Below are 21,548 nucleotides of genomic sequence, written 5' to 3'. Positions count from 1 at the left end.
TTGAGTGCTTCATTGCCTCATTAGACAGCCTGCAGGTCCAAGCTCCAGCCTCCTGCCCACCCGCCGCCAGCTGCCTTGGCCAGGTGCAATTGGTCGTGCGTCGGGTGAGAGGACAAGGTCAGGGCCAGAGGTCCCTGTGCAGGGTTACGGCAGTCACAATCCAGAGAGTGCGATGGAGCAAGCAGTGCGACAGGGCGCCCACCTTCCCCCACCATAGGATCTATCGGCCAACAAAGTTTGTTTCAATAGATCGCAGCAAGGTAGCTGCTCTGATTCTTACGAAACGCTGAGCCTGAGTTAGATCGTCTGAGAATATTTTAGCACTGAGTTCACCACGAGCATTAGGTGTGCTGAACTGCTTTAGAGGCAGCGCCCATCTGTCTGCGCTCCGGGCCAGTAGCAATGGCACTTCCCACTGGCCGCAGGAGGCCAACCAGCAATTCCTGACGTGAGGGTGTCATGGCGTTTAGGCGACTGATGACCTCGCATGAGTTCAAGTTCAACAGTTGGCATGACAGGGAATGAAGAAAGGTGCAGCTGACTCCTATCGTTTCCTCGCGGCCCAGTGGTTGGGGACCACTGAAGTACACTGTGTAGTACGGGGGAGCTACGCACATGCGCACTGGGCAGAAAGAACTGAACTAAAACCCTGCAACCCGGAAACAATCTCTCAACAGTATTTGTGTATTTATTTTTCTTTTTTTTTCGGGATCTACTGAGAAAGTCTCAAAGATTAACTAGTCGATCGCGATCGACGGGTTGGCAACCACTACATTACGCTCTAACATGCAACGATGTAATGCATTCTGATAACAAATATATTTCTGCATGTATATTCTGCTTATATAGACAGCAGATGAGTACCATCAGAAAATGAATTTCATATTAATGTAAATCTTATTATCCATATTCAGTCAGGAGCTGCAATGTTGAATGGGCCAATGGTGATTAATAATTTCAGAACAAGTCTGAAAAGAAATGCTGGTCTGTTAGCTGATTTAATGTCTTCAGAGGCAATCATTCACTCTGCCACCCTCTTACTATAGCTACCTATGTTCACTTCCATATTGTCCAAAATTTGAGAAACCCTTGTCATGAGCACTCCTGCAATTTTTTGGGATTGAGAATGCATTATACCCACTCCAGTTTTGTGGTGCCGTGGGTGACATTTGAAGCCCTTGTGGAGAGAGAGGAATCTCCCACATTATGGCCGGGTGATGATTGACATATATAAACAGATAATTTTCAAATTATAATTAACTGAACTTCTTTCTTTCTGCTTTAAGGTACTGCTTCTACTACAACTCCAGGTGAGTATACCCTTTCTATTCTAAAAATGTAACTTTGACTGCAGTAAAAAAGTCCTTATCATTTTGTATTTTTCAAGAGCTCCCTGATTATAATTAACATGAAACACAGTTACAACTTTTCCTTTTGAAACAATTGGATGCATTTAGATTTTCAACCATTCAGTTAATTTCTGGGTCAGTACAGAGCAATAATTTCATGAGTCAAGTGGGCTCCAATGCCGTTTCATTACCCTTTCACCAGTTACAACTGGTTAACTTCCACTGAGTGCTGCTTGAAAGCAACGTCTAGTGAACTACAAGGGGTGATTGATAAGTTAGTGGCCTAAAGTAGAAGGAGCTGAGTTATTAACTTCAAACTTTCTGCATTATTACTCAAAGAATTGAACTATAACGTCCATGTAACAAGAGCGTCTTGGACCTCCAGGTGGCCCACAGCAGGGGTGATTGATAAGTTTGTGGCCAAAAGTGGAAGGAGATGAGTTATATAGCTCTCGTTACATACACGTGCAGTTCAACTCTTTAAGTGAAAATGCAGAAAGTTTGAAGTTAATAAGTCATCTCCTTCTACCTAAGGACACAAACTTATCAATCACCCATGCTGTGGACTACTTCTGGAGGTCCAAGAAGCCAACTTCTACAAAGAAGGGATCCGAATGCACCATGACCACTTGACTAAGAGTGTAAATGTAGGAAAAATAAATATGCTAGGTTTTCTAAAATTGAATACTACTACTGTATAACCATATAACAATTACAGCATGGAAACACGCCATCTCTGCCATTTTAGTCCGTGCCGAAACGCTTACTCTCACCTAGTCTCACTGACCTGCTCTCAGAAAGGCTAGTTGAAGAGGACTATTTTGAAAAATAAATGTGCTAGGTTTTCTAAAATTGACTCCTTCTACCTTAGGCCATGAACTTATCAATCTCCCCTCGTATGTGCATCCTTGTAGAACATGCTTTATGCAGACATATTTACAAAATTCCCCATGGCTGGGGTGGGATAGAATGAGGTTGCAAATTCATTTAACTCCAAAGTAATCATGTAGTCCAGGAATCTAGTCACCCCAACCTCAAAGAAGTCTTATTTGACTGTGCTTTTGCAGCAAGAATGTTTAACCTCCTCTCTGGTGGTTTAGTGCCCGAGGTAAATTGTGAACCTGCTGTGTGATATGAGGACACCACAGTTTAGCAGTGTAATAGTTGAACTTTAATAACTATCAATGCTTTTCAAATTCTAATTTAATAAGTTGGGTTTTTCTGCTTTTAGGTTCTAGTTCTACTGCAGCTCCCAGTGAGTACATCCCTCAAATCCTAAATATTGCAAATTTCAACTGCGGTTCAAAAGCTCCATCGAACAACATCTTGTCTAGTTTGAAAAGTTTTTTTTTACTTTAATAGCCTTGAAAGAGAGAGTGGGTCTCCTTAGCAAACAATAATTGCTACTTGTAATTGCCAGTCTTTGTGAACTCCCAGGTTTCATTCAGAAGGAATATATTTAGTTCATTGCTATGCTAAGGGAAGTTAGGGAAATTTGGTGATTGCTTGCTTGGTGATTGGAATTTGCAGTGAAAAACTTTTTAGTGGACAGTCGTCACAAATTGGTCAGATTTAGCATTGTTTTAGTAAAATCAGTTTCAGGTAAAGACTGAAATCATGAGCAAGTGACACACAGGGGAAAAGCTAGTCACAGAAGCATGAGGAAACAGCTGAGGAGGAAAGATATGGGGAATCTGTTACTGGATTCATCCACACCTGATATATACGAGTCATTTGAAGGCAAAGAACTCAAACACAATTTTCCTGTAAGGAACAAAGACAACTATGCAAAATTTCCATATCATTAGGACACAAGAGTTCTAAGTACAGTAGGAATAAAAAAAAAGTATACATTCTTTTGTATGACAATTGTGACAAATGGCAGTCCCTGGGTTACGTACGAGTTCCGTTCCTGAGTCCGTCTTTAAGTCGGATTTGAGACTCCGCCTCCCGTTTACTGACATGTAAGACACAGTCGCTTCTTGTCCGCCTTTAATCTCTCACTTTTCCGACTTAAACTTTGAAATTTTAATTTTATTCAGTCGGATCTGTAGAATAACAGTTTTAATTATGGCTACTCTCAGAAGTGCCAAAAGAAATCCGGACCCGGGCAATGGAAAGCCCAAGAAAGCTGACGAATTCTCGGAGGAACCCCCCTGGGTAAAGAGACTAGAATCTCAAATCAGCAATATCAGCATTGAGATAACTCAACTAAAAGAGAAATTCGAAGGAAAAGTTGACTCTTTGAGCCTCGATCTTAATGAAGTTAGTCAAAATGCTGCGGACCTTTCTTCTCATTTGGACAAAGCCCAACTACGGATCATTGATTTCGAAGCTTGATCACGTCGGAATAATATTTGAATTGTTGGATTAAAAGAGAAATCAGAATTGGCCGACACACTGGATTATTTCGCAAAAGTATTTGTCTTTATTTCCGGAGGTTTGTTTACAGCCTTCAGATATCGAAATGGCACACAGAATCGGCACTTTAAAATTTTTGGATCAAGGTAAAAGCACACATATTGTTGTGCATTTTCTCCATTTCAGAGACAAAGACTGTATTATTAAGCTTGCGAGAAGAAAGAAAAAGACTTTTCAGTATCAGAATTCAGACATCCGCTTTTTTGAAGATTTTCCATGCGAAATTGTTAAGAAGCATGCTGGATTTGCATCGTTATGAAATCAGTGTATGAAAAAAAGCTCATTATCCCGCGAAATTAAGGCTTTTTGTCAAAAAGTCTGGCTTTCATATTTTTGATGATCCAGTCGAGCCACTAACTTCTATTAATTCTTTATCCGACGCATCCGATGACGAGTCTGAAGCCTCAAGCTTAAATGATCTCTAATGGCTTGATTGTCCCATGGTGTAAAGAGTGATGAGATTGGAAAATCTGATGGTTACAGAAGTCTGAAGAAGGGAGAACTGTTGATAGACAGTTTGAACCATTTAGAATTTTTTTTCTGCAGCATTTAAATTAATTAATGAAAACACAAAATGCTGGCAGAACTCAGCAGGCCAGACAGCATCTATGGGAGGAGGTAGTGACAACGTTTCTGGCCAAAACCTTTCATCAGGAGAAATTAATTAATGGGTTTTTTTGTTCGTCTGTTTTTGTAAAGATTTTTTAAAGTAATTATTTGGATTTCCTTATGTTTTAAAGATAGACTGGACAATTTAAAGATGGTGATTTTTTTCTTCTGTGCAAATATTTCAAGAATTGTTTTGGATGTGTTTTTCTTCCCTTATCTAATGTTATGAAGGTTACTTTCAATTGAAGGTCATTTTGTTTTACAGGAAAAGCACTTTACTTCCAAGTTAATTATATTGAGATATATGTCGACTGTAATGAGTTTTATGTTCGGTAGAGGGAGACAGAGATTTTTTTTCTTTCTCTTTTTTTGACTTAAGTAGGCAGAGTTTGTATTTGCATCTATGCTTTTCTTGGGGCTTGTGTCGATTGATAGGAACTTGTTTCTGGGTTTTGTAGTTTGGGTGGGATTTTTTTTCATTTTCTCCCCATTGTGGAATCCCAGAGCATACGCCAATTACTTTTATTGTTGTTCATCTCCGCCATTTTCGACTACCCTATCCTGACATGCATCTAACTATTCTTTTTAGATACAAAGTTCCATGATGACATCTAAACAGTTAAATGTTTTAACTTTGAATGTTCAAAGTTGGAATCATCCTATTAAGTGTAAGAAAACATTTAAAGTTATTAACTGATTCCAGCCTGATACAATCTTTGCTCAAGAGACGCATATCAGGTTATGTGATAAAAATGGATTTTTTAAATTTTGGAAAGATCCTCAGTTTCATGCAAACTCCCAGAGTAAAACTAGAGGTGTCTCTATTTTTATTGATTCCAATATTCCTTTTAATTGGAAGGATATTATAGCTGATATTAATGGTAGATTTTTAATTGTTAAAGGAATAATTTGTAATAGGAAAATGGTTTTGGTTAATATTTATGGACCAAATGTTGATGATCCCTCATTTTTTAAAACTGTTTTGCTCTATTACCTGATTTAAATGAATATATGCTATTAATGGGTGGTGATTTTAATACTTGTCTAAATCCTTTAATGGATAAGTCATCATCCAAATATCAACTCCGTAATCATTCTGCATCACTTATTAATTCCTTTTTAATTGATTACTGTTTAATTGAGGTCTGAAGGCATATGCACCCTAGTGATAGAGAATATTCCTTTTTCTCACATGTTCATAATAAATATTCGAGAATTGACTATTTTATAGTTGACCCTCGACTTTTATTCAATGTTCAGAAATGTGAGTATGATGTGATCGCTATCTCTGATCATGCTCCTTTAGACTTAATATTTGAACTGAAAGATGTTGTTTTTACCAGACCATTTTGGCGTTTTCCAGACATCTATTACAAAGTTCAGAATTTGTTGAGTTTATCAAAGCTCAGATAAAAGAGTTTTTTCTCTTTAATAGTATAGGAAACATCTCTAAGTTAGTAATTTAGGATGCATTAAAAGCTTATCTACATGGTAAAATTATTTCGTATATAGCTAAACTGAAGAAACAAACAAGAATGGAATTAGATAAAATCTCTAAACAAATTAAAGAATTAGAAACCATCAGTGCAATCTCTCCAAATGTTGTTTCGTTTAAAAGAAGAGTAGATTACAATCACAGTGTAATTTATTACTAACATTTCCTATTGAAGGAAATTTGCTTAAATTGAAAAGTCAATTTTATATTTTGGGGGATAAAAATAATAAGCTCTTAGCTTCTCAATTAAGGGCAGCTAGAGCTAAAAGACAAATCTTAAGGATTTGTAAAAATAATGGAAATATAAAAAGTAATCATGAGGAAATAATTATTTTCAAGATTTTTTCTCTGATCTTTATAGATCTCAATTTCCTGCAAATTCCTCCAAAATAAAGGCTTTTTTACGTAAGATTAAATTTCCACAAATTTCTGTTGAAGATCAACAGATGCTTGATGCTCCAATTACCGAGCATGAAATTCAGAAAGCTATTTTATCAATGCAATCAGGTAAAGCTCCTGTACTTGATGGTTATTCAGTGGGATTTTACAAAAAATTTGAAAGATTGCTTTCTCCATATCTTTGGGAAATATTTCATGAATCCTTTGAGAAGGGTAATTTACCTTCTTCTTTCTATGAAGTATCTATTTCCTGATGAAGGGTTTCGGCCCGAAATGTCGTCACGACCTCCTCCTGATGCTACCTGGCCTGCTGAGTTCTGCCAGCATTTTGTGTTTTTTATCTATTTCCTTAATTCTTAAAAAAGATAAAGATCCTGGTGAATGTTCATCATATAGACCTATTTTGCTATTAAATGTGGATGCAAAAATTCTCTCTAAAATAATGGCTAATTGCCTGGAAAATATCAAACGGGCTTTATTAAAGGCCATTATTCTTTCTAACGTTCGGAGATTGATGAACATTATATATTCATCATTATCTAAGCAACCTCAATGTGTTATCTCTCTCGATTCAAAAAAGGCATTTGATGGAGTTGAGTGGCCTTATTTGTTTAAAGTATTAGAAAAATTTGGTTTTGGTAATAATTTCAATAGATGGATTCAAATGACAAATAAGAATCCTATTGCCATGGTCATTACTAATAATTGCAGGTCTTTTTTCTCACTTTCTTGTAGCACTAGACAGGGATGTCCATCAAGTCCTTTATTATTTAATCTTGTATTGGAGCCTTTAGCTATAACACTACGTGAAGCTAAAAATATTCACGGTATCTCTATGAATGGAACAATACATAAGATTTCTCTTTATGTAGATGGTCTTTTAGTTTTTATTTCAAATCTTGAGGAATCAATTCCTAATCTTTTGGAAACACTTAAAGATTTTGGTAAATTTTCAGGATATAAACTTAACTTGAATAAAAGTGGATTGTTTCATTTAAGTGTCCCTGTTAGTATATATAATGATATTCCTTTTAGAATTGTTAACGCATTTAGATATTTAGGTATTATAATTACTAAAAAATATAAAGATCTCTATAAAGGGAATATAGTTCCTTTAATGGACTCCATGAAACAACTATTTTCAAGATGGAATCCACTTACTCTCTCTTTATTAGGTCATATCCAAGCTGTGAAAATGATGATTTTACCTAGATTTTTATATATTTTCCAAAATATACCAATCTTTTTAACTAAAAATTTTTGATCAAATTGACTCTGTTATTTCTTTCTTTATTTGGAACAACAAGAGACCAAGAATTAATAAGTATCATTTCCAAAAATCTAAAAAAGATGGTGGACTTGCACTTCCTAATTTAAGACTGTATTATTGGGCTGTGAATATTAGACAATTATGTTTTTTGGTTATATTGGCTTGATAAGAACCAAAAATCATTATGGGTTGATTTGGAATTAAAAGCTGTTAAACAATTTTACTTAACTTCAATTTTAGGAGCTCCATTACCTTTACAGCTCTCTAAAATTCCAAATTTAAATCTCTATCCGATTACTAAATAATCCCTATGGATTTGGGTTCAATTTCTTTTTTTTAATTTTAAACAATTTAAGTTGTCTAGTTTTTTATATCAAAACTTTTCATTTAAACCTTCAACAACTGACCCCATTTTTCTTCTATGGAAAAATAAAGGAATTCATTCTTTTACAGATTTATTTTGTGATGGTCGATTGATGACTTTTAAAGAGTTAATAAATTTTCTCTCGCTCATACACATTTTTGCAATATTTTCAGGTTACACATTTTTGCAACAATATTTACCTAAGTTTCCATATTTACAAGAATCTGATTTGTTGGATATGATTTTAAAATTGAATCCCTTAGTGAAAGGTTCCATTTATAAAGGTTCTGCCCTTAGTGAAAGGCAGAATTTATAATTTATTTTTGTTACAAAAAGAGAACCTATCACTAAAGATTAAACAAGATTTGGAGAGAGAACATAATATGACCTTTGTTAATGAAGGTTGGCTTCAACTTTTGAAAAACGTAAATTCTTCCTCTGTATGTGCCAACCATTGTTTAATTCAATTTAAAATTGTACACCGTTATTACTTAACAAAGGAAAGACTATCTAAAATATTTCCTAGTATAGATAACTACTGCGATAGATGTAAAACTGAAGGAGCTACTTTGTCACGTGTTCTGGTCATGTTCATTAAAATCATTTTGGAATTCTTTATTTTCTACAATTTCCAAAGCTCTGAAAATTAATTTACAACCTAATAGATTGACTGTTCTATTTGGAATAGTTCCGCATCATATTCAGGGTATCTCATCTTCAGATCAACATGTAATTACATTTATTACACTACTAGAAAGAAGGGCTATTTTATTAAAATGGGAAGATATTTTTTCTCCTACTTTAATTGAATGGTTTTCTCAAGTGATGTTATGTCTTAGTTTGGAAAAAATTAGAAGTAGAACTTTTGATCCTCAATTCGATTTTGAGAGAAGATGGAGTTCTTTCACATGCTCCATTATTCTCACTTTATCCTTTAAAATTGTTCCGATCATTGACCAACTGTAGCCTAAAGCTTTTCCAATGACCGATGACGTTTCACCTCTTTCCAAATGCTTTATTATTTCCACTTTATTTTCAATCATGATCGCTTCCTGTCAATGGAACAGAAACACTGCAAGCGGCGGGTCCCGAGCTGCGCCAGCTCCTGAGGCTTGCTGGGTCCTAAGGACCATCGCACTGAATTCCCCAGGTCCTAAACTCCACAGCACTGGGACAGGCGACAAGTGGGGGCTGTGCTGGGTTTGGGTATTTGATCCTCCACAATATTCTACGTGGGAATTTAAACTGGAGGTGGCAGCGTTTTTTTATTACGAGGTCGAGTTGTGAGCTGGTCATCAACCCGGCACGTTTGGGATGGGAGTCAATGGATCAACATCAAACTGGCACAGGAGCGGTCTGTCACTAGACCGAACTCAGGAACCTTCATTCTCGAGCCCGGCGCTGATATTATGGCGCCACCAGCCGACTGTAACGGGGAACGGGGGGTGGGGTAAGGGTGATTTTATTAAGAAAAATTTAAGCCAAATACAAAGTTTACACAGTTTACAAATACAAAATACACAGTGTCAATGGCAACAACTTAAAATAGCGGACGGTGTCGCGATCTGACTTAAAATGGCAGACAGCGTTCTCCTTCCTCAGTTCGTAAGTACAAGTTGTCCGTAAGTCGTACGTTCGTAACTCGGGGACTACCTGTACAGATGATAAGCTGTTAATATTGAAAGGTGGAGGTTTATTGAGGAGAGGGTGTACAAAGCATGTGTGAAGGGGTCAGGATCAGCTCTGATCCTGCTCTTGTCAATAGCCACCATTGGACAAGTTGAGTTACGGAAACTGAACAGCACATCAGAGATTGTGTAACACATTATGCTCTCATATACAAGCTGATGTAATGCATTCTGATACCAAATATATTTCTGTATGTATGTTCTGCTTACATAGACAACAGATGAGTACCATCAGAAAATGCATTTAATATTAATGTAATTATTATCAATCATCGGTCAGTAGCTGCGATACTGAATGGTGATTATTGATTTCAGAACATGTCTGAAGAGAAAAGCTGGATTGTCAGCCGATTTAGTATCTTCAGAGTTGATCATTCATATTGCCAAACTCTTACTATAGCTATCAATGCTCACATCCATATTGTCCAAAATTCTAGTAACCATTGTCTTGAACACTCCCTACCATACAATTCTTTGGGATTGAGAATGCCTTACTCCCACTCCAGTTTTGTGGTACCGCACGTGACAATTGAAACTCTTCTGGAGAGAGAAGACTCACCCACATTATGGCCGGGTGATGATTGACATATATAACCAGATAATGGTTTTCAAATTATAATTAACTGAAGTTTTTTCTTTCTGCTTTAAGGTACTGCTTCTACTACCACTCCAGGTGAGTATATCCTTCCTATTCTAAACGCGTAACTGAGACTGCAGTAAAAAGGCTCTGTCAAGCCTCATCGTTTGTATTTCGAGAGTTCCTTGATTATAATTAATGTGCAACACAGCTACAAATTTTCCTTCTGCAAAGATTGGATGCATTTAGATCACCAACCAGTCAGTTATTTTCTGGGTCATACAGAGCAGGAATTTCATGAGTAAAGTGGACTCTGATGCTGTTTTATTCACGTTTCACCAGTTCCAAGTGGTTAACTTTCAATGACTGCTGTTTGAAAGCAACGTCTAGTGAACTACGAGGGGTGATTGATAAGTTCGTGAACTAAGGTAGAGGGAGTCAATTTTAGAAAACCCAGCACATTTATTTTTCAACATACTCCCCTCCTACATGTACACACTTATTCCTGCAGTCATGGAGCATATGAATCCCTTCTTTGTAGAAGTGGTCCACAGCAGGGTGATTGATAAGTTAGTGGCCTAAGGTAGAAGGAGGTGGTTATTAACTTAAAACTTTCTGCGTTATCACTCAAAGAATACATGTATTGAGAGCCTCTGGGACCTCCAGGTGGTCCACAGCAGGGATGATTGATAAGTTCTTGGCCCAAACTGGAAGGAGGTGAGTTATACCGCTCTTGTTACGTGCACTTGCAGTTCAACTCTTTGAGTGAAAATGCAGAAAGTTTGAAGTTAATAAGTCATCTCCTTCTACCTATGGACACAAACTTATCAATCACCCCTGCTGCAGACCACCTCTGGAGGTCCAAGACGTCAAGTTTAACAAAGAAGGGATCCAAATTCTCCATGACTGCTGGACTAAGTGTACAAATGTAGGAAAAATAAATGTGCTAGGTTTTCTAAAATTGACTCCTTCTACCTTAGGCCATGAACTTATCAATCTCCCCTCGTATGTGCATCCTTGTAGAACATGCTTTATGCAGACATATTTACAAAATTCCCCGGGACTGGGATGAGATAGAATGAGGTTGAAAATTCATTTAACTCCAAAGTCATCATGTAGTCCAGGAATCTAGTCATCCCAACCTTAAGGAAGCTTTATTTGACCATGCTTTTGCAGCAAGAATGTTCAATCTCCTGTCTGGATAGTGGCCCGAGGGAAATGCTGAACCTGCTGTGTGATGTGAGGACTCCACAGTTTAGCAGTGTAATAGTTGACCTTTAATAACTATCAATGCTTTTCAAATTCTAATTAAATAAATTGACTTTTTCTGCTTTTAGGTTCTAGTTCTACTGCAGCTCCCAGTGAGTACATCCCTCAAATCCTAAATATTGCAAATTTTAACTGTGGTTCAAAAGCTCCATCAAACAATATCTTGTCTAGTTTGAAGAGTTTTCTTGACTCTAATAGCCTTGAAAGAGAGAGTGGGTCTCCTTAGCAAACAATAATTGCTACTTGTAATTGCCAGTCTTTGTGGACTCCCAGAAGTAATATATATTCAGAAGCAATATATTTAGGTCATTGCTATGCTAAGGGAAGTTGCGGAACTATGTCTTGCTTGGTGATTGGAATTTGCAGTGAACAAATTTTTAGTGGACACTGGTTGCAAATCGATAAGGTTTAGCATTTTTTTTATTAACGATCAGTTTCAGGTGAAGACTGAAATCATGAGACGGTGATAAACAGGGGAAAAGGCTGCCACAGTAGCATGAGGAAACAGCTGAGGAAAAAAGATATGGGAAATCTGTTACTGGGTTCATCCACACCTGACATATATGAGTCATTTGAAGGCAAGCTGGTCAGAAATCAGGAACACAATTTTCCTGTAAAATTGACAACTATGTGAAATTTTCATATCATTAGGACACAAGAGTTCTAAATTCAGTAGGAATGGAAAAAAAAAGTATACGTTCTTTTGTATGACAATAGTGATACTGATGAAAAGCTGTTAATATCGAAAGCTGGAGGTTTATTGAGGAGAGGGTGTACAAAGCAAGTGTGAAGTGGTCAGGATCAGTTCTGGAGTTGAGGGGATATTGCTCTTGTCAATAGGCACCATTGGACAAGAGGAGTTACAGAAACTGAACAGCACATCAGAGATTGCGTAACACATTATGCTCTCATATGCAAGTTGATGTAATGCATTCTGACACCAAATATATTTTTGCATGTATATTCTGCTTATAAAGACAGCGGATGAGTACCATCAGAAAATGCATTTGATACTGTTATAATTATTATCCATCATCAGTCAGTAGCTGCAATACTGAATGGTGATTATAGATTTCAGAACATGTCTGAAGAGAAAAGCTGGACTGTCAGCTGATTTAGTATCTTCAGAGTTGATCATTCACACTGCTACACTCTTACTATAGCTATCAATGCTCACATCCATATTGTCCAAAATTCTAGTAACCGCTGTCTTGAACACTCCCTACCATACATTTCTTTGGGATTGAGAATGCCTTAGCCACTCCTGTTTTGTGGTTCCACACATGACAATTGAAACCCTTGTGGAGAGAGAAATCTCACCCACATTTTGGCCGGGTGATGATTGGCGTATGTAACCAGATAATACTTTTCAAATTATAATTAACTGAACTTCTTTCTTTCTGCTTTAAGGTACTGCTTCTACTACAGCTCCAGGTGAGTATATCCTTCCTATTCTAAACGCATAACTGTGACTGCAGTAAAAAGGCTCTGTCAAGCCTCATCATTTGTATTTCAAGAATTCCTTGATTAAAATTAATGTGAAACATGGCTACAACTTTTCCTTCTGTATCGATTTGATGCATTTAAATCATCAACCAGTCAGTTATTTTCTGGTTGATTACAGAACAGGAATTTCATGAGTCAACTGAGCTCCAATGCTGTTTCGTTCCTCTTTCAACAGTTCCAAGCGGTTGACCTTCACTGACTGCTATTTGTAAGCAACGGCTAGTGAATACGATGGGTGATGGATAAGTTCATGAACTAAGGTAGAGGGAGTCAATTTTAGAAAACCTAGTTCATTTATTTTTCAACATAGTCCGCTCCTACATGTACCCACTTACTCCAGCAGTCATGGAGCATCTAACCATATAACCATAAAACAATTGTAGCACGGAAACAGGCCATCTCGGCCCTTCTAGTACATGCCGAACGCTTACTCTCACCTAGTCCACCAACCTGCACAGAGCACATAACCCTCCATTCCTTTCCTGTCCATATACCTATCTAATTTTTTTTAAATGACAATGTCAAACCTGCCTCTACCAGTTCTACTGGAAGCTCGTTACACTCAGCTACCACTCTCTGAGTAAAGAAGTTCCCCGTCGTGTTACCCCTAAACTTTTGTCCCCTAACTCTCAACTCATGTCCTCTTGCTTGAGTCTCCCCTGCTCTCAATGGAAAAAGCCTATCCATGTCAACTCTATCTATCCCCCTCATAATTTTAAATACCTTTATCAAGTCCCCCCTCAACCTTCTACGCTCCGAAGAATAAAGACCTAACTTGTTCAACCTTTCTTTGTAATTTAGGTGCTGAGACCCAGATAACATTCTAGTAAATCTCCTCTGTACTCTCTCTATTTTGCTGACATCTTTCCTAAAATTCGGTGACCAGAACTATACACTATACTCCAAATTTGCCCTCACCAATGTCTTGTACAATTTTCACATTACATCCCAACTCCTATATTCAATGCTCTGATTTATAAAGGCCAGCATACCAAAAGTTTTCTTCACCACCCTATCCACATGAGATTCCACCTACAGGGAACTATGCACCATTATTCCTAGATCACTCTGTTCTACTGCATTCTTCAATGCCCTACCATTTACTATTTATGTCCTATTTGGATTATTCCTACCAAAATATAGCACCTCACATTGATCAGCATTCAACTTCATCTGCCACCTTTCAGCCCACTCTTCAAACTGGCCTAAATCTCTCTGCAAGCTTTGAAAACCTACTTCATTATCCACAACGCCACCTATCTTAGTATCACCTACATACTTACTAATCCAATTTACCACCCCATCGTCCAGATCATTAATGTATGTGACAAACAACATTGGACCCAGTACAGATCCCTGAGGCACACCACTAGTCACCGGCCTCCAAACTGACAAACAGCCATACATGACTACTCTCTGGCATCTCCCATCCAGCCACTGTTGAATCCATTTTACTACTTCAATATTAATACCAAACAACTGAACCTTCCTAACTAACTGTCCGTGTGGAACCTTGTCAAAGGCCTTACTGAAGTCCATATAGACAACATCCACTGCTTTAGCCTCATCAACTTTCCTCGTAACCTCTTCAAAAAATTCAATAAGATTTGTCAAACATGACATTCCACACACAAATCCATGTTGACTGTTCCTAATCAGACCCTGTCTATCCAGATAATTATATATACCATCTCTAAGAATACTTTCCATTAATTTGCCTACCACTGATGTCAAACTTACAGACCTATAATTGCTAGGTTTACTCTTAAAACCCTTTTTAAACAATGGAAAAACATGAGCAATACACCAATCCATCCCTGTTTCTAAAGACATTTGAAATATTTCCGTCAGAGCCCCTACACTAACTTCCCTCAAGGTCGTGGGGAATATCCTGTCAGGACCCGGAGACTTATCCACTCTTATATTCCTTAAAAGTGCCAGTACTTCCTCCTCTTTAATCATCATAGTTTCCATAACTTCCCTACTTGTTTCCATTACCTTACACAATTCAATATCCTTCTCCTGAGTGAATACTGAAGAAAAGAAATTATTCAAAATCTCCCCCATCTCTTTTGGCTCCACACATAGCTGTCCACTGTGATTCTCTAAGGGACCAATTTTATCCCTCACTATCCTTTTTCTATTAATATAACTGTAGAAACCCTTTGGATTTATTTTCACCTTACTTGCCAAATCAACCTATCTTTTTTAGCTTTTCTAATTTCTATCTTAAGATTCTTTTTACATTCCTTTATTCCTCGAGCACCTCATTTACTCCATGCTGTCTATGTTTATTGTAGATCTCTCTCTTTTTCTGAACCTATTTCCCTTCAAAACCATGGCTCTCTCAAACTTTTGACCTTTCCTTTCAACCTAACAGGAACATAAAGATTCTGCACCCTCAAAATTTCACCTTTAAATAACCTCCATTTCTCTTTTGCATCTTTCCCATAAAATAAAATTTCCCAGTCCACTCCTTCTAAATCCTTTTGCATCTCCTCAAAGGTAGCCTTTCTCCAATCAAAAATCTCAACCCTGGGTCCAGATCTGTCCTTCTCCATAATTATATTGAAACTAATGGCATTGTGATCACTGGACCTGACGTGCTTCCCACCACACACCTCCGTCACCTGACCTATCTCATTCCCTAACAGGAGATCCAACACTGCCTTTTCTCTAGTTGGTATCTCTATGTATTGCTGCAAAAAACTATCCTGCACACATTTTGCAAACTCCAAACCATCCAGCCCTCTTACAGTATGGGCTTCCCAATCTATGTGCGGAAGATTAAAATCTCCCACAATCACAACCCGTGCTTACTACAAATATCTGCTATCTCCTTACAAATTTGCTCCTCCAATTCTCACTCTCTATTAGGTGGTCTATAATACAACCCTATAAGTGTTACTACACCTTTCCCATTCCTCAATTCCACCCAAATAGCCTCCCTAGAGGAGCCTTCTAATCTATCCTGCCAGAGCACCACTGTAATGTTTTCTCTGATAAGCAATGCAACACCTCCCCCTTTTGCCCCTCCGATTGTATCACACTTGAATCAATGAAATCCAGGAATATTTTGTTGCCAATCACTGCCCTCCTGCAACCATGTTTCACTAATAGCTGCAACATCATATTTCCAGATATTAATCCATGCTCTGAGTCATACACCTTTCTTACACTGCTCCTAGCATTAAAATAAATGCACTTAAGAAATTCTCCACCTCTTACTCTCTGTTTATCACTAACGGTGCCAACAACTTTACTATCTTCTTTTTCTTCTTTCACCCATACATCTGTTCCTACACTCTGGTTCCCCTCCCCCATTGTATCTAGTTTAAATCCATTGGAGCCTCTCTAGCAAACCTACCTGCAAGAATACTTGTCCCCCTCCAGTTCCGATGTAAACCACCCCTCCGGAACAGGTCCCACCTTCCCTGGAAAACTGCCCAATTATCTATAAATCGGAAGCCCTCCCTCCTGCACCATGTCTTCAGCCACATGTTTGTCTACGCTATCTTACTATTTTTAAATCCACCTTCACGTGGCACTGGTATCAATCCTGTGATTGTTATCCTGGAGGTCCTGTCCTTTAACTTGGCGCCTAACTCCCTAGACTCACCTTTCAGGACTTCCTCACTCTTCCTACCCACATCATTGGTCCCTACATGGACCACGACATCTGGCTGCTCACCCTCTCTCTAAAAAATACTGAGAACTGGTTCCGAGATATCGCGGACTCTGGAACCAGGGAGGCAACAGACCATCCAGGATTCTCGATCTCTTCCACTGAACTTACGATCTGTCCGCCTAACTATCGAATCCCCTATCACTACTGCTCTTCTCTTTTCCCTACTTCCCTTCTGAGCTGAGGTTTCCAGTCTCATTGCCAGAGATGCAACCACTGTAACTTGTACCTGGTAGGTCATACCCACCAACAGTGTCCAAAATGGTATACTTATTGTTGATGGGAATGGCCACAGGGGTGCACTGCTCATTCTGTCTATTCCCCTTCTCTCTCCTGACAGTCAACCAGCTACTTGTCTCCTGATTCCTAGGGGTGACTATCTCCCTGTAACTCCTGTTTATTTCTGCCTCTATCTTCCGGATGATCCAAAGTTCATCCAGCTCCAGCTCCAGTTCCCTAACATGGTTTGTCAGGAGCTGCAGCTGGATGCACCTTTTACAGGTGTAGTCATCAGGGACAGCTGTGCTCACTCTGACTTCCCACATACTGCAGACAGAGCACTCAACTGCCCTAACTGCTGCCTCCATTACCTACTCCTAAGGTAATTAAATTAATTAAAGGTAATTACCTGGCCTTACCTCACTTGGAGTGAAGCTCGTCCTCAGCCTCTGCTCGCCGAAGCCTCTCGAGCCAAAGCCTTCCTACTCTGTCTCCCACTACTCCATCGCCTGCTACTACATCACCCGCTCCATTAATCTGCTTCCTTTTTAAATTCTCCCACTGCCTCATGGACCAACTTTGATGCGCTTGTGCAATCGTGCCCCATTCAAACTGCTGAAGAAATTACCTTCGATATGGATCCCTTCTTTGTAAAAGTGGTCCACAGCAGGGTGATTGATAAGCTAGTGGCCTAAGGTAGAAAGAGGAGAGTTATTAACTTAAAACTTTCTGCATTTACACTCGAAGAGTGCATATAATGAGAGCAACATGGACCTCCATGTGGTCCACAGCAGGGGTGGTTGATAAGTTCTTGGCCTAAGGTGGAAGGAGATGAGTTATGCAGCTCTCGTTACATGCACGTGCAGTTCAACTCTTTCAGTGAAAATGCAGAAAGTTTGAAGTTAATAAGTCATCTCCTTCTACCCAAGGCAACGAACTGATCAACCACCCCTACTGTGGACCACTACTGTAGGTCCAAGACGCTGACTTCTACAAAGAAGGGATTGGAATGTTCCGTGACCGCTGGAATAAGTGTACAAATGTAGGAAAAATAAATGTGCTAGGTTTTCAAAAATTGACTCCTTCTATCTTAGGCCACAAACTTATCAATCACCTCTTGTATGTGCATCCTTGTAGAACATGCAGACATATTTACAAAATTCCCCATGGCTGGGATGGGATAGAATGAGGGTGTAAATTGATTTAACTCCAAAGTGGTCATGTGGTCCAGGAATCTAGTCACCCCAACATTAAGGAAGCCTTATTTGACCATGCTTTTGCAGCAAGAATGTTTAACCTCCTTTCTGGATTAGTGGCCCGAGGTAAATGGTGAACTTGCTGTGTGATGTGAGGACTCTACGGTTTAGCAGTGTAATAGTTGACCATTAATAACTATCAATGCTTTTCACATTCTAATTTAATAAGTTGGGTTTTTCTGCTTTTAGGTTCTAGTTCTACTGCAGCACCCAGTGAGTACATCCCTCAAACCCTAAATGTTGCAAATTTTAACTGCAGTTCAAAAACTCCATCGAACAACATCGTACCTAGTTTGAAGAGTTTTTTTAACTTTAATAGCCTTGAAAGAGAGAGTGGGTCTTCTTAGCAAACAGTAATTGCTACTTGTATTTGCCAGTCTTTGAGAACTCAAAGGTTGTATTCAGAAGGAATATATTTAGGCCATTGAAATGCTAAGGGATGTTGGGGAACTGTGTATTGCTTGGTGATTGGAATTTACAGTGAACAAATTTGTAGTGGACACTGGTCACAAATCGATCCTATTTAGCATTGTTTTAGTAACAATCAGTATCAGGTGAAGACTGAAATCATGAGAAAGTGACACACAGTGGAAAAGCTAGTCACAGTAGCACGAGGAAACAGCCAAGAAGGGAACAAATGGAGAATCGGTTATTGGGTTCATCCACATCTGACCTAAACGAGGCATTTGGAGGCAAACTAGTCAGAACTCAGGAACAAAATTTTCCTGTAAGGAACAAAGACAACAATGTGAAATTTTCATATCATTAGCAAGCAGGAATTCTAAATTCAGTAGAAATCAAAAAAAAAGTATACATTCTTTTGTATGACAATTGTGATACTGATGATAAGCTGATAATAACAAAAATCGGAGGTTTATTGAGGAGAGGGTATAGGAAGCACGTGTGAAGGGGTCAGGATCGGGTCTGGAGTTGAGTGGATATCATTCTTGTCAGTAGCCACCATTGGATTAGATGGGTTAGGGAAACTTAACAGCTCATCAGAGATTGCGTAACACATTACGCTCTGATATGCAACTTGATATAATGCATTCTGATACCAAATATATCTCTGCAAGTATACTCTGCTTCTAAAGACTGCAGATGAGTACCATCAGAAAATGCATTTCATATTAATGTAATTCTTATTATCCATGTCAGTCAGCAGCTTCAATACTGAAGGGCCCAATGGTGATTACTAATTTCAGAACATATCTGAAAAGAAATGCTTGACTGTCAGCTGATTTAATGTCTTCAAAGTTGATCATTCACTCTGCCTCGTTCTTCCTATAGCTAACAATGCTCACATCCTTATTGTCCAAAATTTGAGTAACTGCTATCTTGAACACACCTTACTGTACAATTCTTTGGCATTATGAATGCCTTACTCCCACTCCTGTTTTGTGGTGCCGTGGGTGACATTGATGCCCTTATGGATAGAGAAAAGACTCCCCCACGTTATGAACACAAAGTGCACTGAAGATGCTCGGGATAAGGAACCACGTACAACAAGCTGGAGGAACTGAGCAGGTCGGGCAGCATCCGTGGAAACGCGCAGACAGTGTTTCTGGGTGCGACGTTGACTGCTGGTTTCCATGGATGCTGCCCGACCTGCTGAGTTCCTCCAGCTTGTTCTACATGTTGCTTTCTCCCGCATTACGGATGTGTGATGATTGGCATATATAAACAGATAATAATTTCCAAATTATAATTAACTGAACTTCTTTTTTTCTGCTTTAAGGTACTGCTCCTACCACAACTCCAGGTGAGTATATCCTTCCTATTCTAAACGTGTAACTATGACTGCAGTAAAAAGGCTCTTCCAAGCCTCATCATTTGTATTTGAAGAGAGCTCCTTGATTATAATTAATGTGAAACTCAGCTACAAATTTTCCTTCTGCAAAGATTGGATGCATTTAGATCATCAACCAGTCTGTGTCATACAGAGCAGGAATTTCATGAGTCAAGTGGGCTCCGATTCCGTTTCATTCCCCTTTCGCCGTTTCCAAGTGGTTACTTTAACTGACTGCTGTTTGAAAGCAACATTTTGTGAACTGCGAGGGGTGATTGATCAGTTTGTGGCCTAAGGTAGAAGGAGTCAATTTTTGAAAACCCAGCAGATTTATTTTTCAACATAGTCCCCTCCTCCATGTACACATTTAGTCCAGCAGTCGTGGAGCATATGGATCCATCCTTGTAGAAGTGGTCCACAGCAGGGTGATTGATAAGCTAGTGGCCTAAGGCGGAAGGAGGTGAGTTATTAACTTCAAAGGTTCTGCATTATCACTCAAAGAGTGCATGTATTGAGAGCCTCTAGGACCTCCAAGTGGTCCACAGCAGGGGTGATTGATAAGTTCTTGGCCTAAGAATGAAGGAGATGAGTTATACAGCTCTCATTACATACACGTGTAGTTCAACTCTTTGGGTGAAAATGCAGAAAGTTTGAAGTTAATAAGTCATCTCCTTCTACCCAAGGACACAAACCTATTACTCACCCCTGCTATGGGCCACTTTTGGAGGTCCAAGACGCCGAGTTCTACAAAGAAGGGATCCGAATGCTCCACGACTGCTGGACTAAGTGTGTAAATGTAGGAAAAATAAATGTGCTAGGTTTTGTAAAATTGACTCCTTCTATCTTAGGCCATGAACTTATCAATCACTCCTGGTCTGTGCACCCTTGTAGAACATGCTTTATGCAGCCATATTTACAAAATTCCCTGTGGCTAGGATGGGATAGAATGAGGTTTTCATTTAACTCCAAAGTCGTCATGCAGTCCAGGATTCTAGTCACCCCAATGTTAAGGAAGCCTTATTTGACCGTTCTTTTGCAGCAAGAATGTTTAACCACCTCTCTGGATCAGTGGCCCGAGGTAAATGGTGAACTTGCAGTACAATTTGAGGGCTCCACGGTTTAGCAGTGTAACAGTTGACTGTTAATAACTGTCAATGCATTTCAAATTCTAATTAAATAAATTGACTTTTTCTGCTTTTAGGTTCTAGTTCTACTGCAGCTCCCAGTGAGTACATCCCTCAAATCCTAAATATTGCAAATTTTAGCTGCGGGTCAAATGCTCCATTGAACAACATCGTGTCTAGTTTGAAGAGTTTTTTTTAACTTCAGTAGCCTTGTAAGAGAGACTGTATCTGCTCAGCAAACAATAATTGCTGCTTGTAATTGTCAGTCTTTGAGAACTCCCAGGTTTGTTTCAGAAGAAATACTTTTTAGTTCATTCTTGTGCTAAGGGAAGTTTGGGAACTGTATCTTGATTGGTGATTGGAATTTCCAGTGAACAAATTTTTAGTGGACAGTGGTCACAAATCGATCAGATTTAGCATTGTCTTAGGAACGATCAGTATCAGGTGAAGACTAAAATCATGAGAAAGTGACACACTGGAAAAGCTAGCCACAGTAACATGAGGAAACAGCTGAGGAAGGAAGATATG

The 21,548-nt window shown here is 38.8% G+C and overlaps 1 protein-coding gene across 1 annotated transcript in view; it reads left to right on the top strand.

The window, feature by feature from the left end:
- LOC132381897 (mucin-2-like) overlaps positions 1-21,548 on the top strand; it is a 141,491-nt gene that overhangs the window by 68,787 nt on the left and 51,156 nt on the right. Inside the window, exons 14-21 of the mRNA XM_059951608.1 lie at positions 1,287-1,310; positions 2,581-2,604; positions 10,245-10,268; positions 11,510-11,653; positions 12,852-12,875; positions 18,297-18,320; positions 19,846-19,869; positions 21,098-21,121. Of these exons, the coding sequence (XP_059807591.1) occupies positions 1,287-1,310; positions 2,581-2,604; positions 10,245-10,268; positions 11,510-11,653; positions 12,852-12,875; positions 18,297-18,320; positions 19,846-19,869; positions 21,098-21,121 (312 nt within the window). The remainder of the gene's footprint in view (positions 1-1,286; positions 1,311-2,580; positions 2,605-10,244; positions 10,269-11,509; positions 11,654-12,851; positions 12,876-18,296; positions 18,321-19,845; positions 19,870-21,097; positions 21,122-21,548) is intronic.

This window comes from Hypanus sabinus, chromosome 27, assembly GCF_030144855.1.
Source record: "Hypanus sabinus isolate sHypSab1 chromosome 27, sHypSab1.hap1, whole genome shotgun sequence".
Lineage (NCBI taxonomy): Eukaryota > Metazoa > Chordata > Chondrichthyes > Myliobatiformes > Dasyatidae > Hypanus > Hypanus sabinus.
Note: the sequence above shows the minus strand (reverse complement) of the source record. Positions and strands in the feature narration are given on the sequence as shown.